General features: G+C 37.0%; 1 protein-coding gene across 1 annotated transcript; it reads right to left on the bottom strand.

The window, feature by feature from the left end:
* Positions 1-1,005: 1,005 nt before the first annotated feature.
* Positions 1,006-1,815, bottom strand: LOC138138621 (uncharacterized). Its single transcript, XM_069058609.1, has one exon. It carries the CDS (start codon positions 1,813-1,815, stop codon positions 1,006-1,008), a length of 810 nt encoding a protein of 269 aa, XP_068914710.1.
* Positions 1,816-16,958: the final 15,143 nt, after the last annotated feature.

The raw sequence follows: 16,958 nt of genomic DNA on the forward strand, positions 1-16,958 counted from the left end.
GTGGAGCGTTGATGATGGTGTGAGGGGTGTCTGGTCGATCGTGCCAGAGCAGGGACCCCTCAGGATACGGTGAAAGAAAAATCTCGAAGTCGAGCAAGTTTTTATTGACTCCGACCGGTACGGGAGTAACGTTGACAAAATGTGAGCCCCTATTTATGTGCGCCCGGCTGAGGACCTGATTGGTCCGGCCGGAAACTTTGGTGGCGCAGCCGAGAGAAAACCTGTGCCTATAAAGCCGGCGGAACAGCCGCGCGCGCGTACTATAGGACAGGTCTCCTCGTCGACAACACCTCGCCCCGGCCGGCTCACAACAGAAAAAGAACCTTAACTATATTTACAAACTTAGCCTAACTTATCTAACTTAACTAAGGCCCATATTCACCAACGCCATTTAAAGTTAACTGTAGGTTAATTCGTTACTTAGATACCTATTGTTGTAACAATGCTTTCGTATAATTTAACCTACAGTTAACTTTAACTGGCGTTGGTGAATACGGCCGTATCTTAACTAACTTAACCTACGTGTTCTTTATTTACATTTATGTACAATATTTATACAATTAAACGAACTTACCAGTGATGTTCAATTGGAATTATGTGGCTTCATCCGGAAGATAACTTGATCGAGTAGTACCTCTTGTTACTGCTAGGTCGCGTATATTTTTAGAGTGTATAAAAAGGAAAACTGTTTTACCGACTACTGATCCCGCGCTGCACTCCGCGCTTATGTCTCATTCTTTTTAAAGTCTTCCCCAAGTCTCATTCGCATATTGCAACAGGACGGGGTTGTTCGGGGGGGTTGGGAAGTTATCTTCCGGATGAAGCCACATAATTCCAATTGAACATCACTGGTGAGTTCGTTTAATTGTATAATTATGTGGCTTCATCCTACAGATAACTTGATCGAGTAGATATTCAGAGTGTACTGTTGCTGGTGCGATTACATATTCAAGCATTTATTGTGAAAAATGAACTATTGTAAACGATACTGTCAGCAGATCTATTCTAATTATTGACCGCCAAGATGGCCGGAGCTAATGAAGAGCCGTGCTGTTGAGTAGGTCGGTTGTAAAACTTGGCGAATACTTGGGAGTTTTGTGACCATCCGGCAGACCGTCGAATTATGTCCCATGACAGCCCTTTCTTATAGGCGGCTGAAGTCACGGCGTGGCGAGTGGAATGTGGAGCGAACACATTCATATCTACTCCTGCTGCTTTTAATACTTCCTTCACCCATCGACTGATGGAATCCTTTGAGGCCGTACGGTGAGGCTGCCTGAATGTGATGAAAAGAAATTCCTCTTTCCGAAGAGGTTGGGTGGTCTTCAGATAGTCTTTAAGCGTCGTCGCTGCGCAGAGGGAGGGGTTAGCTTGAAAGAAGGGTACTTGCAAAGTTGGTTGTTCCCCCCCGACTCTGGAAGTTTTTATGTGATCGGTGATCCAAATCTCAAAACCTTGGGGACTCTGGTTGATATTTTCGAGCCTTATAAGGGATAGAGTCTGCAAACGGTGACCCGAAATTAGTGCTAGCAAGGTGACAGTCTTCATTGTTGACTGTCGCAGTGAGAGTGAACTGTTTGGTCCTAAGCTTTCGATGTAGTTCAGTACAGTTTTTGGGTCCCAAATATGGCGGTATTTGGTGGTCAACGGCTTCATCTTGAATACGCCTCTCATGAACCGCTTTACTATACCACTACAGCTGAGGTTGTCAAGAATTAGAGCCAAGGCTGAGCGGTGTTGATTGAGTGTGCCGTATCCCGTATCAGGTTTTAAATCCAGTTGCTCTTGGAAGAACTTAATTGCCTGGTTGGGCATAAGATTCTGGCGATACCATCTAGTGTTTCATATTTTGTACTTCCCATACGGTTAATTGTTGCGATAGCAGTCGTATTATCGAGCCTAAGCAATATGTTACATGACGTTTTGTCTTTGGTGAAAATTTTTATGCCGTAAAGCGCTGCTTTGAGTTCTAAAGCGTTTATGTGCTGCTGGGAATCCTGTGTCGTCCACCACCCGTGCACTTTCTGGTGATGACAACAGGCTCCCCACCCTGTCCGCGAAGCATCGGTCTCGACTTCGAGATCGTAAGTATCTTTTCTAATTTTGTTAAAGACATGGTGGATATTTGTTTCCCACCACTTAAGATCGGACAAGATAATTTTGCTTGCTGTCAAACAGAGCACGACATTTCTCCCTCTCCAAAGATTTTATATGTGCCCAACCATATTTGACTGCTGGAGCGGTCGAAACTAATAACCCTATTAGTCTAGCAATACCGAGAATTTTGTGGGAATTTTTATTTTTCAAATTTCTTAAGTGAACAAGGATTTTTTTCTTTTTCTCAGGTGTAATTTCGATGGTGTGATGTATGCTGTCTAAAATAAAGCCCAAATATCTACATCTCTGAACGGGAAGTAGCGAACTTTTGTCCTTATTAATATAGAATCCGAGATTCTATAATACCGTTAAGACCTCCTGTGTCTGTTGTAGACACTGTATGCAGCTGTTCCCAATTACTAAGAAATCGTCCAGATAGGCCACACATGAAATGTTTTTTCTTCTGAGGCTACTAACGATCGGTTTAACAATTTTCGTAAATAAATAAGGGGCCGACGCCAACCCGAACGGAAGGCAATTGAATTGATACAGGTCTTGTCCAAACTTAAAACGTAAGTACTTTTTGTGTGTCGCATGAATAGGTATGAGGAAGTACGCATCTTTTAAATCGATGGTTGTCATGTAACAATTTTGAAACATTAAACTTTTTACCGTCTCTATATCCTCCATTTTAAAATGTGGAGGTGTCATAAATTGATTAAGGCTTTTCAAATTGAGTATGAAACGCTTATTGCCATTTTTCTTGGCTGTCAAGAAGAAGCGAGAAATGAATTGATTTTTTACGGGGCTACATTTACTGATGGCACCCTGCTTTAGCATTAGTTGTATTGAGTTTAACGTCTCTTTGTAATGAACTGAATGGCATAACTTTTTTGGCGGTGCTTTTTGTATAGGAGTCCTGGTGAATGGGATTTTATAACCCGTAATCCAGTCCATTATTTGGCGTTTGTCAGTAATACTGTGCCAAACATGATGGAAGTACTTTAGTCTGCCGGCATAAGGGCACCTTACCTCATTTATTTGCGGTTCCTCTGCTGGTGCTGGGGCTGTTGGTATTGTCTTTTGTACGCCCTCTGCTTGGGAAAAGACCTGCGTGCTGCGTTGAAGGAACGTGTCGGGCTTCTCTGTGGCCGAGCGTCCCTCATTTGACTCGGCTGCCCCCTCCCGTTTAAAGATTTATTGGTAGCTCTGTGCGATGGCATAATCATTTTTGATTTATGCTTCAGCTCGTGGCTAGATTTTTCTAGTGCCTTTGCTGCCCGGAGTCTCTCTGTCAGATCTCCGCCGAAAAGGGATTCCGTCGGTGCACTATCCTGCACCACCTCCTTAACTGTTGGAGATAGCATCGGTAATATCAGAAATCGGCGTGATTTGGACATTTCGAAGAAAACCTCTATTTGAATGAGAACTGCATTGTTGAGGTCGGTCAAGATATCGTCCTTGAGAGGTTTTGGTAACTCAGATTGCAAAAGTTTATTTATAGATTTGCCGAGTGCGGCTATCGTGTTACCAACCTTGTCTTGGGTATAAGCTTGATATTTGTCCCGTCTCAAGGTCAGTTGATCGAGAGCGCGTTTGATCTCAAGGTCTAGAATGGGGGCTTTACATTCACCGAAGTTTGTGGGATGAGGATATTTTTCGAGAAGTGTCGTCCTCATTTTCTCCTCAAGGCCCTGTCTAAGTGATGGCCCCCACCGCTTGCACAGCGATGGGTGTAGTTCGAACGCTTCCTTATTTTTAGGAGACAGTTCCCCAAGAAAATGTAAGGGGTCCTCTTCTAGAGTAACGTCATTATTGATGACTAACCGTTCCTCCTGCTGTGCAGAGAGTTGAGATGTGGCGCTCGCGGGGGTATTGCTCCGGTGGCTTCCCGCCCCCGACCTGCTAGAGCTGTTGGTGGGTCCCATTGCTCTTTACTACAATGGAGAGGTTAGTTTATACTCACGTCTGGATACACAAGTTCCTTTACTTGTCCCAAAATGGCGCCTGTGAACTTCTGTTTCACGTTGTCGCGACCCGCGTAAGAAGAAGAATGAGACATAAGCGCGGAGTGCAGCGCGGGATCAGTAGTCGGTAAAACAGTTTTCCTTTTATACACTCTAAAAATATACGCGACCTAGCAGTAACAAGAGGTACTACTCGATCAAGTTATCTGTAGGATGAAGCCACATAATTACAAAATCGGGGCTAAATTCGCGAAGCGCGGTATCAGTAGTCAAATGCTCTAGTTTGAAAATTTAATAATCTTACCTACGCAGTAAATAAATTGTTGTACTGTTTTATTTATAGACAATTTAAATAGCTTTAACTATCCCACCTCCACCCGGCGGCACGGCAATTTTGCCGGAGTACATACACTATTACGGATATTACTATCAAGTAATAGTGCAGTGCTTATCAACATAATTACCGGCGTCTCGCCTCCGCATTATGACTTTGTTGTGTATTATGTTCTGTGTCAATGTTAAGTAACTTCCTCACGATGTGACATGAGTATAATAATATACCTTTTTGAATTTCAACTACCAATGTGTTATCTAAATCCAGAATTTTTAAATTTTTAAAAAGAGATTGCGGTACTATTCCCGTTGCTGAAATTACAAGTGGTAAAATCGAAATTTTTTCTAAACACCAAAGATTTCTCATAGCAACGGACAGCTCTAAATATTTATTAATTTTTGTGTTATATGTCTGTGTTATATTATGTGAATTTGGAACAGCTATATCTAAAAGATATGCTTGCTTTTGTTGTTTATTTAAAATTATAATGTCTGGTGTGTTATGCTTAATATGAATGTCAGTTAAAATTGTTCTATCAAAATATAACTTGTAACTGTCATTTTCCAAACAACTTTCTGGTGTATAACTATAATGTGGTTGTGTATTCTTTAATAAATTGAATTTAACAGCTAAATTCATGTGTATAATTTTAGCGAATATATCGTGTCGTTTTTTATATTCGCTTTGAGCCAAAACGGTGCAAGAAGAAATAATGTGTTCAATTGTTTCCCCTTCAGTTCCGCAAATCCTACATTTATCAATTATCGATTGTAAACCGCATATGTGTTTTTTATAATTTCTTGTATTTATAACACGATCTTGTATTGCAAATATAAAACCCTCCGTCTCAGGGTGAATATTTGATTTCTTAAGCCATGCATGAGAGGCCTGAATATTAATTTCTGGTTGTTCCAGTTCTTTAAAGTATCTCCCATGTAAAGACTTCTGTTTTATATTTGCTATTGTGTCAGGTATATTTGGCTTAACAATGTCTGAAATTATATTATCACTTAAATTTAAAGGTGTGTAACCTTTATCGGCTGAAACCAAAGCATTGAAAAAGGTGTTATCACGAGCTCTATTGAGGAAATAATTTTTTAGTGAAGCAATTTGATTTTTTAGCAGTATTTCTAGATTTGAAAAACCCCTACCACCGTTTTCGCGTGGTAAATTAAATCTTTCAATAGCAGATTTAGGATGGTGTTTACTAAATTTAGTAAAAAGAACTCTAGTTTTAATGTTTATGTTCTGTAAATTAGTTTTGGACCATTTTATAACACCGAAAGAATAGGTCAGTAATGGAACAGCGTATGTATTAACTGCTTTAATTAAATTATTACCGTTTAATTTTGATTTTAAAATAGATTTAATTCTTAAATAAAATTGCTTTTCTAAATTTTCTTTTATAATTGAGTGTTAATAATTATATTAAAATATTATTATTATACATTTTAGGTAGAATACAGCCTAAGGGAGTCCGTTTCGGCTCAGGGACGCGAGGGTCGCGGGTTCGATTCCGACCCAGGGCCAAAAAAAAAGGGTATATTCTATCTCGTGATTCGGAAGTCACGTTAAGCTATTGGTCCCGGTCTATTGAGTTGGTCATCACGCCCCTCATAGATTTGTAAACCAGTCCTAGATTGTGTAACAACATTTTTTTTAAACCACATTATATTTATAAACCAGAAAGTTGTTTGGAAAATGACAATTACTAATTATATTTTGATCGCACAGTTTTAACTGACATTCATATTCAGCATAACAGACCAGACATTATTATTTTAAATAAACAAAAAAAGCAAGCATATCTTTTAGATATAGCTGTTCCAAATTCACATAATATAACAAAGAAATCTAACACAAAAATTAATAAATATTTAGACCTCTCCGTTGCTACGAGAAATCTTTGGTGTTTAGAAAAAAAAACGATTTTACCACTTATAATTTCAGCAACGGGAATAGTACCGCAATCTTTTTTTAAAAATTTAAAATTTCTGGATTTAGGTAACACATTGGTAGTTGAAATTCAAAAAGGTATATTATTGTACTCATGTCACATCGTAAGGAAGTTCGTTTACATTGATACAGAACATAATAAAAAAAAACAAAGTCAAAATGTGGCGGCGAGACGCCGGTAATTATGTTGATTATGATTAGCACTGCACAATTACTTTATAGTAATATCCGTAATAGTGTATATACTCCGGCAAAATTGCCGTGCCGCCGGGTGGTGGAGGGTTCAGATTGAGTAAATCCCAAAATTTTTGGTATTGTTGTAAAGAGAGTTTAAATTGCTTTAAAATGATATGTCATTATAACATTTCGCTTTGCCAAAAAGAAGAAGTTGCACTGCTGAATTTCACACTGTCATGTGTGCCCTAGGATAATAAAATGTAATGTAAATCTGTTATCACGAATCATTTACGTTGGACCACTAGCTATAATGATTTGAGAAGATCCTTAAAATAAAAATAAAAATTAAATCATTATTCCAGTTTCTTGAATATTTAATTTTTAATTATCTACATATGGCCTACATCCTCCTACTAATAAGTATAACTATGATAAATACGAAATAATTTTGCAACAAAAAATTAAAAAATAGGATTCCTTCTTGGATACTTTATGAAGTAATTTATTGAAGCTTTGTAAACGTTGTGCAGTATCTTCGCGTTTTCGGGCGTTTCGAAATGAATAACCGTGTTGTTCTTGGCCGCTCAGGAAATTCGTCAAAACAGAAGCATTCTGAGTCCAGTTCGGCTTTCTTCAGCAGGTCAAGATTAAGCTTGCAATGCAAACGATGACAGGCATTTTGAGTAACTTCTTTGATCTTTCATTTTATGCTTTTACTCACAAATACAGTCTTTTTGCTTTGTTGTTTAAGCCTTTGCTGTTTTCTCAACCATATCTTCAAATGATTCGAGGTTATGTTTGATTTTTATCGTTTAAGTATTTTGAGGTTCAGCATAAAAGTCCCGTTTACCTGCGTTAATGAGGGTAATGTTCCAGAGGAATTCCGGGTCATTAAGGGCTTAACTACCCTTGCCCAACCCTTGATTAATAAATATAAGAAGAATAATTAATATTTACAAATTAGAAGAAATTGATCCCCTTTTACAACCATCAAAAGGTACAAGAATCCGTAAAATTCAACCAGCCCTTTAGTTTTTATTCTGTTTGCTACCCCGTTAGTTAAATAAGTAAAATGAAGTATGAGTTCATTAAAAGTAGTCGGCCTATTTGAAAACAGAGGGAAACAAATATCGTTGAAGCTGTCGATAACAATAATCATCCACCATATGAAGAAAAAATACTTAATAGGAATGAACTAAGTAATTCCTTAAAAAGAAAAGCTACAGCAGATTCAAACGAGAGGCCTACAAAATTCATTCGCCAGGAACTGAGGAAAGGAGATATCGAAACATCGACGAAATGCTATATCAAGCGTCTAAGAAAAAATATCACGAAGGGCTGTTGTTCCAAACTTACCAGCAACTCAAATTCCTTTAAGTTTTATTATTTTCATGCATGTTCTGACTACCTGAGTTGATAAGCTTCGGCTACCTGAGCTGATGAGCTTCGAAATCTATGAGCCATTTCTGAAACATGATTATGAGGGATAAGAAAATTTGGGATTTTCGGCAAATAAGATATGGCAACATGGCCTTGATTGCTCTTTTTTATTTCCATGGAAACAGATAATTGGGATGAATCGAATGTTTTCAAATGTTTCCACACTAAGGCCCGGTTTATTCACCTTCAAGTAAATTTATCTGGCCAGTAGTTGCTATGATTTAGAATCTGCTATTGGTAGATCCATGGTAATTACGGTTCAAATAAAGTTACTTGAAGGTGAATAAACCGGACCTTAGTCTAATAAAAAGGTCCATATCTTCTACAAAAAAGATAGATTTCTATTAACATTTTTACCTGATAATTATTTTATTACTACAACTTAATAACGTACTGCTAAGACGTTCCCCGGATTTTGGGACACCTCTATAATATCTTTTATAATTTGATAAATGTTTTATAAATATCTGTACCTATCGTATACCTTTTTGATGAGATGTTTTTAAATTACCAACTGATTTTTTAATCCATAGTCATGTCAAATGGATTTTTTTTGCAAAATAAATCTCTACTCGATAATTTAAGATTTATTATTCGTAATTTAATTCTTTCTATACAGGGTGATTCATATAGTATCATACAAACTTCAACCAGTGGTAGATTCCAACCCCTAGACACTCTTACAAAAATGTCTGGGTTCTAAGGTTAAAATTGTTGAAAATAAAAAATGTTGAAGAGTCTACTACCACCATTTAAGAACTACAGATAAAGAAAATATTTTACGCTGAAACAAACTGTCAGGCATTGTTGTCAAAATGAAACTAAAGCGAACTTTATAATACAAATATTTTCTCTATAGCAACAATTGTTTGCTTCTATTATGACATTCATGATTTTTGCTATACGTTGGACGTAAAGTGGAATAATTTAGCGAAGAATGGTATTTACTAATAGTGAAAAAACCGATGTGGTAATTTTTGCCAATTTTTGATGTAGATATGACTCAAAATTTTATTGTCAAGAGCCTTTTGAGACCGGAATCTGCCGCTGGTTAAAATATTTATCAAACTATATGAATCACCCTGTATATTCCAAAAAAATAGTCTAAAACTACAAATTATTTACAAATTGCAATTATTATTAATTAACTAAAATACAGACGCTAGCGACAAGTTTTTTTCATCATAAATATATTTATTATCGAAACATCTGACTTTATTGTTGTTTGTTCCTTCAGACGAAGGTCATAATTAAGTAGTTAACTTTCAAAAGTTCAGACGAAAATAATTACTTGTTAGGTTTTCTTATAAATGGAAAATAATCATATCGTATTTTCGAAACGGGCATTTAATTGATGTTATGATGGTGAGCGGCAATTTTCAATTGAAGTCTGTTTCGAAGAATTTCGCCAAAAATTTCCCGATGCCGTGTTAACTTATACAGTGAGGATTTTATTTCGCTGAACATGGGTTTGCATATGTTCAGTTTTTGAATATTCGTGTCAATAATTGTGCCGACGCGACGCGGCGCATACCTTGTCGCTGGGTAGGCAACCAAACTTGTAACTTTTATTTTATTATTTTGACAGAACTGAAATTTTAGTTTTTTGTAAGTATTATTACATCCAAAAAACAAGTTTAAAGAGAAACTTTTAATTAAATGATTTTCACAAATATTCAAAGTGACCACCTACTGTTCCAAGCAATATGCCAAACGATTGTATAATCTTTTTTAATTAATGGCAATTGTTTTATCAGAGGTTGCTTGGATATGTTGTAATTGCTTGTATGCATTGACATGTTTTTTTTTAAATTTGAACACAGGGTTAATAGTGTTGATGTTCAGCGAAATATAAATCCTCACAATAACAGTTTTCGTCATAATTTACCGCAATTTCGGGAAACTGGATCGGTTGATCGGAAAAAGGATAATAGTCGCCCGACAAAACGAACACAGGAAGCAATTGCGAACGTAAGACAAGTTATGGAAGAAGTCCCACCAACTTCTGTTCGTCAGCTCTCACAACAAGTTCAATTGTATCTCTATCGTCTGCAGGCGATACAGCAACTTCTTCAAGCTGTTTATCCTGTACATGTTGAATACTGCCATCGATTCTTAACACTCCAAGAGAGAATTTGCTCAACTGGAGTTTCTACACTGACGAATCGTGGTTTTACTTGGACGGTTATATCAACTCACAAAACATGCGATGGTGGAGTTCAGAAAAACCTAATTTCTTTGAAGAGGTTCCACTTCAACCACAAAAGGTAGGAGTGTGAGCGGCAATTTCAAGACGCAGGATTATTGGACTAATTTGTTTTTGAGGGTACAAATAGGTACCATAAAAATTTTCTTCCCAAAAAAGATAACGATACGATTTTTTTCAGGAACATTGACGGCTGTAAGGTATCTGGAAATCATACAGCAATTTCTTGAACAGTATCATGATGATGTATTTGTGAACGGGTATTTCCAACAAGACGGTGCCCCTACACACACCACGTACGAGACCTTGAATATAATACAAGAAATGTACCGTCAAGATGCTGCGACCTCACTCTGTGCGACTTCTTTTTGTGGCCCTATTTAAAGAAATCGATTTTCCAGCATCCGTTAAATAACCTCGAGGAGTTGCCTAAGGCAAATGTTGCGAAAATTGATGAAATTAATAATAATCCTCAAATGTTGGCGAATGTCAGCACCGCAATTCTTTCCAAGAGTTCCCAAATGCCTTGAAGTTGATGGAGCATATTTGGATCATTTATTATAAACGTTATTTCCTCATTACAGTTGATTTTTTCGTTCGTTATAACACTCAACTGCTTCCTTTGGAATCTTTCTTGTTCAGATCCAGCTTGGCATTTAATAAAATTTTGAGCAGATCATTGTGGTTCCACAGAGCGGCCTCGTGTAAAGCTGTCCATCAGGACAAGTTCTTGACAAATCAACGTCATTTGCGATTAACAATTTCACAGCCTCTTTTTGATCTCTCTCCGAAGCTAAATTAATAATAGATTTGTCGAAATTGTCTAAATTTGACAAATATTTCAGTTTAATTAGCATGGACAAGAGATTTACGAAACCAAGGGACACACAGTACCGACATAAACTTTTCAGATCTTTATAATTCCTCAAATAATCTCGTTCCAGTTTATTACATGTGGACAATTCTTCTAAGGAGCGTGCAGACAATGAAGGATTAGTAGATTCACAACAATTCCACCCAAGTACTGTGTTCTTCTGTAACGAGTAGATTTTTCTGCTCGTAATCTACATACTTTAAAATTTGTCAAATAGGTATAAAATTATATTATGATAAATTTATCCTCTTTACCCAGACTGTCCAAGAACATATGACTAGAGTAAATTATTTTCAAGTTTTTTTGTCGTCAGTACATCTTTTTAGTAGGGTACTTTTGCCTGTTACTTGCTCATTCTCCATTTCTGAGTTGGATGCCGGTAAGTCATAAAACCGGGTTGTCATAAATCAGTAAAAATCACCGCTTTACGCCGATACAAGCAACTTTCTTTTGTTGGGAAGATATTTGCGCTCCTTGTTCTGAAAACTGTGTGCGAGCGTAAGAGTGAGGAAACATGATACTTACAAACGCCGCACACTAGTTCGCTCCTGCGGTCAAATAACCACGTTAGTCCTATGCTTGTTCGCTCCGGTAGCCGTATACTAATTCGCTCCCATATTTTAAGAGGAATTACGAGTAACTAATTCTAGGAAATAACCAACCGGATTTCGAACCAAGCCATGATTATCTTCAGTTTCTCAATTAACTGTTACCAAATAGAAACACAATGAAATGTCAAATGATGTACCTATGTGTATTCAATTTTTACATTGCATACAAATTACTGAGTAACATTTGGCATAAGTAATGAACGACGAGTGAGTGAGAGGTGATAAGCAGAACGCAGTGAGCAAGAAAGGAAGGGCATGCCGAAATCGCCGAAAGCAAGGAAAGAAAGAAGCAAGAGCGAAAGGGAAGAGGGTGGGATGTCGGAAAAAGGCCTGAACCCATTCAGAAAGAGTTCCAGAACCGAAAGATCCCCAAGTAGAAGCGAAGAAGGAAATCAAAGCAGAGAAATATGTAAGAAAATAGAAATCGTGTTTCGAGAGATAAGAGAGGATGTGGCGGGAACAGTAGGGGAGAGCAAAATACGAAGAAAGGAATTAGCGGCAGTGAGAGAAAAGAAAGAATAGCAAGACAGAGGACATGCCGAAATCTTCAGAAATAAGGAAAGAAAACAGCAAGAGAGAAAGAGAAGAGAGTAGGACGTCGAAAGAAGGCAAGAACCCACTCAGAAAGAATTCCGGAGCGACAAGGTCACCAAATAGAAGCGAAGAAAGAAAATCAAAGCAAGCAAATGGATAAGGAATGACAACCATGATTAGAGAGATAAGAGAGGAGATCAAAGCACTAAGAAAGGAATTAGCGGCAATGAGAGAGGAGAATGGGGAGATAAGGAAAGAATTAGCGACAGTGAGAGAGGAGAAAAGAGGAAGAGAAGAAAAAGGACAGGCGGAGAAGGCAGATTGGATGAAAACTGAAAAGGAAGAAAATGATAGAGGGAAAGATGGAACAAAGAGAAAAGAAGGAGAGGAAGAATAATGTTATAATAAGGGGAATAAGTGGAAGTACTGAGAGGGGGTGGAACAATGGTTAGAAAGGAAGATAGGGGTGAAAAAAATAAAGGTAAGATGTTGCTGGCAAAAATAGAAAGCTGGGAGCAGAAGAAGAAAATTATGCTAAATAAGGGTAAGTTGAAGGAAAAAAAAGATGAGAGGATGTATATAGATGACGAAAAAGGGTTAAAATAGGATACAGGAAGATATAGATAAACGGGGAGTGGTTTAGATAGGATGAGAGAGAGAGGATAAACTGAAGAAACAATTCTAGAAGAAGGAGAGGAAGAGAAAACGACCCGGCGAGAAAAGGTACAAGGAGAAGGTGAATAAAAAGGTAGCGGGACAAAGACACGGATAAGTAAGAGAGAAGAGAAAGAATGAGAGAATCGAAGTACAATAGGGAGGGAAGAGAGTGTGTGTGACAGAGAAAAATTATGGCGAGATTCAGAGGTGGGAACGAGGAGAGAGAGTGAACAGGAATGGGATGGAAGGAGAAGAGAGAAGGTGCAGGAGATGACGCGAGGACAGTGAGACGATCGAACACATGTAGAACGGATGCGACGAAATGAGAGAGAGGCAGAGAAAGGAACGGAAAGAAATACTGAATGAAGACGGAAGAGAGATGCGATGGATGAAAGAGAAATGGAAGAGGAGGGAAAGAATAGAGAACGAGAGGAGTGGGGGAGAGTAATCAAAATCTTGTTTTTTTGGAATCGATAGATTTTATGTTTGTATAAAAGTGCAAACAGGAATCAGAAAGCCCGTAGGGCAATAAAGCTCATTAATTACTACAATATCTTTGCGGCATCAGGTTCAGCAATAGTTATAGGCATTTTATCACACTTGGAAAATTAACGGGCTTAAATAAACGGTAAGAACTGTAGAAAATTTTCATGAGTGGGAATTGTTTCATCGAGGAAAAGTCAAGGAAGTCGAAACGTTTCATTATTGTAGCAACATCTGGGAGACCATTTAAAATTTAATTTTCAATGAAATGACATTGCTTCGTCAATACCAACCCAATTCCATTAAAATAAATGTCACTTGATAATAACTTTATATTTAAAAAAATTAAATTAATGAAGCCGAAGTAGAAAAAATACCATGTTACACTCGTTGCACAAGACATGTTGTCGAACTCGTTCCTTTAGAACGTTCCTCACTGCGTTCGTCGTGTTCTAAACCCTCTCGTTCGACAATAGACTCGCATAACAATACAGGGTGATTCTGAAATAAGTTTGGAAAAAAAACCGGTAATTGGTGATGATGAAAAGAAGTCATAAACAAAAAAAAATTCTTATAAAAGTTTTTTCGTTTTCGAGATACAAATGATTGAAAATTTGGTCAAAATTGCTAGTTCGCTGCTGAGTTAAAGATAATTACCTGACTGTCTTGGTAGTTTAGCAACAACAATAATCAAAGGTGCCCGTCACTCACAAACATAACCCTACTCCTCTCGATCATTTCCATAGAAATATTTACAAAGCAGTGTGCTTTCACCTACGCCTTTATTGTGGAGTTGATGTAACAATGGTTGCTAATGAAGTGAACAAATTTGGACAAATTTTCCTTATTGATAGGCGTTGAAAATACAAGGATTTAGGGTAATTTCCTTCCTTTTGATTTCACCTCCAAGAGTCATTAACGCAGAATTATATTGCGTCAAGAATATTCCACATTTTTTTTCTAAACTTATTTCAGAATCACCCTGTATACTATTGAACTGTTGATTTATAGACAATGTAAATTTCCTGAAATTGTTGTATCAGTTCCACAATTGAGAAAAAGCTAAAATTTTTGGTATTGTTGTAAAGAGAGTTTAAAGTGCTTTAAAATTGTATGTCATTCAATCCCTGTTCTATATAATACCGGGTGACTTTTAATAATTGAGACAAATTTAGTGAGTTAGCACTCCCGAATAATTGATACGCCTAGTCACTTCTGTTGCTAATGTGCATGCGTTTTGCATACTGTGCATTATCTGCAAAATTATGGATGCTTTAAGGTTGCAGCCAACGAGCCTCATAGAACGAGCGAATTGAAATTGTTGTTGAGGGGGTTGTTTTTGAGTGTCCAGGCCGCAGCACCCAGAGACTAATGGCTATTACTCGTTCGGTTGAAGTGCGCCACTCGGCTTCGGCTCGTGACACAAAATCATCCTGACGAGTAATAGCCATTATCCGCTCATTGAATAATATACTATTATTGTATATAAAAAAATTAACACGAAAAAGAATGTGGAAGACAGATCTGACCGTAATAGAAAATAAACTTCTTCCAAATGAATATAATATACATCTTTAAAAGGTTTTTTCCAAAGTAATGTTCCTATGCGGTATATTACTTAGATCAACACAATCAAACACAATAAACGTATAAAAAAATATATAAGAGATGTAAGCTTTTAATTATTATGGTAGAATTTTACTAGAAAACAATTTATTTATAACAGAAATTGATGAAAACATTTTTTATCCAATTTTGCCTTATAAAGTCATGTTTAAATACTTACATACATTGCAGGTATTGGGAAGCAACTGTTCATAATTGTATCATCCATTTTCTAGATTTTCACCTTCTACACGTGTATACGCCGGAAAGACCTAATTTTATTAGGAGTAATATTGGATCATGGCCTACTGTATCAAAACGCTAGGCGCTTATTATGGCCGTCCCACTTGGTTTGAAAAAGTGTTCCCGTCGAGTAGGCCCTGGAGCGTACGTACAGTGGCGCCCCCTAAATTAACATTAGGAACTGATTTGAAAACGAAATTCGTCACAATGACAGTATTGACAGTAGCCGCGTTCGTTTATATCATTTTTATGCTAATTTACGTCAAAATCGTTCGGTTATTGTAAAATGAGCAAATTGATGTAAATCTAAATCGTTCGGATATTAGACGTCAGAGTCATTAGACGAAGCTCGATTTGCTAGGAGTATTTCGACCGAGGATGTTGAGATTTTGGCGCCTGTCACAATAGTAGGGTTACTATCTGGTTATGTTTATGTAGTATGTGGAGCAAGAGAGAAAAACAAGGGCATTTGCACAAGGTTTGAGTGGTGGGAAACGATGTAGGAGGACGCCCTAAAGGTATCTGGCCAGAAAAAACGCGAAAATTCGACCGGGAGCTAAAGTGAACAATTATCTACCCTATTTTCGTTCGTTTATTTCAGATTGATCTCCAATCAGCTGTTCAAGTCTATTAAATTTGTGCTTGCATCTCCGAGGTAGTATCCGAACGCACCTAGTACCTAATCAAAATTTAGAAATAGTGGAAAAAAAGTTCAATATGATTTTTTAACGTTCCGCTGCAAATTTTTTTAAATTAAACTACATTTGATGCATGATTGTCAGTAACAAGCTAAAGAACAATGAAACCATAATCTGTGAAAATTGTGCCGTTGTTAATGTTGAATGGAAAAAGTACCCTGCAGCAATTATGTATATAGTTGATAACCCGTGGAAAACATAGCAGAGCATGGCTGTGCGAGGTCTTTCACCAATGGTTTTAGATTTGGTATTATCCAAACCATATACAGTATATATCGTTTATAACGATGTGGAAGGGACCGGTGAAATTCGGTCGTTATAACCGTAGGTCGCTATTTCCAAACACCATTTTAATACTGAAAAATCTTTTTATTTTCATAGAAAAGTGTACATTTAAAGGTAAATAAACGTGTCGATACATTTTTAAAGCTTTTATTACAAATTTAGGATCTCATCCTGTTGAATTTTTTTCATAGATGACAATCTTTTTGATGTGCTCACTTATTCTAATGCTGAGACGAGTCACATTATCCAACAACACAATGTATTCAGAAAAATACTAAATTCGAATTAAAACAATTTGAGGTTATGTCTGATATTTTGAAGCAATTGAAGTTTCTTTTTTTTATGGTTTTTAAGCTATTGACACTTTTACTATTTTTATTATTTTGTTACTGCATGCAATTAACACTTGCAGTTAATTTATAAATATTTAACATGGACATAACCAAGAATAGGACATAACCAATTACAGAAAAAAGAGACGTTTCTGTCATCCGTTGTCTTTTAATTCAAATAATCGTCACTTGAAGTCTCTACTGTACGTACGATTTTTTTAAATGTCAAGAACAATTTTTCTTACGGAGAAATCATCGAGTGGGACGGCCATAATAAGCGCTTAACGTTTTGATACAGTTGGCCATGATTGGATAAAATAATTCACTGTCACACCGATTTTTTTTTATCGTGTCAATAAACCCATGGCAACAAAAAATCACACTCAGCGACGCGACAATCATTTGTGATTACTGATTGATTAGTGACACAAGCTTCGGACTTCATTTAAAAAAATACAC

This window comes from Tenebrio molitor, chromosome 9 (assembly GCF_963966145.1).
Source record: "Tenebrio molitor chromosome 9, icTenMoli1.1, whole genome shotgun sequence".
Taxonomy (NCBI): Eukaryota; Metazoa; Arthropoda; class Insecta; order Coleoptera; family Tenebrionidae; genus Tenebrio; species Tenebrio molitor.

Excerpts from the sequence above, each read along its gene's own strand:
- LOC138138621 (XM_069058609.1), bottom strand. The coding sequence starts at position 1,815 with ATGCCCAACCAGGCAATTAAGTTCTTCCAAGAGCAACTGGATTTAAAA.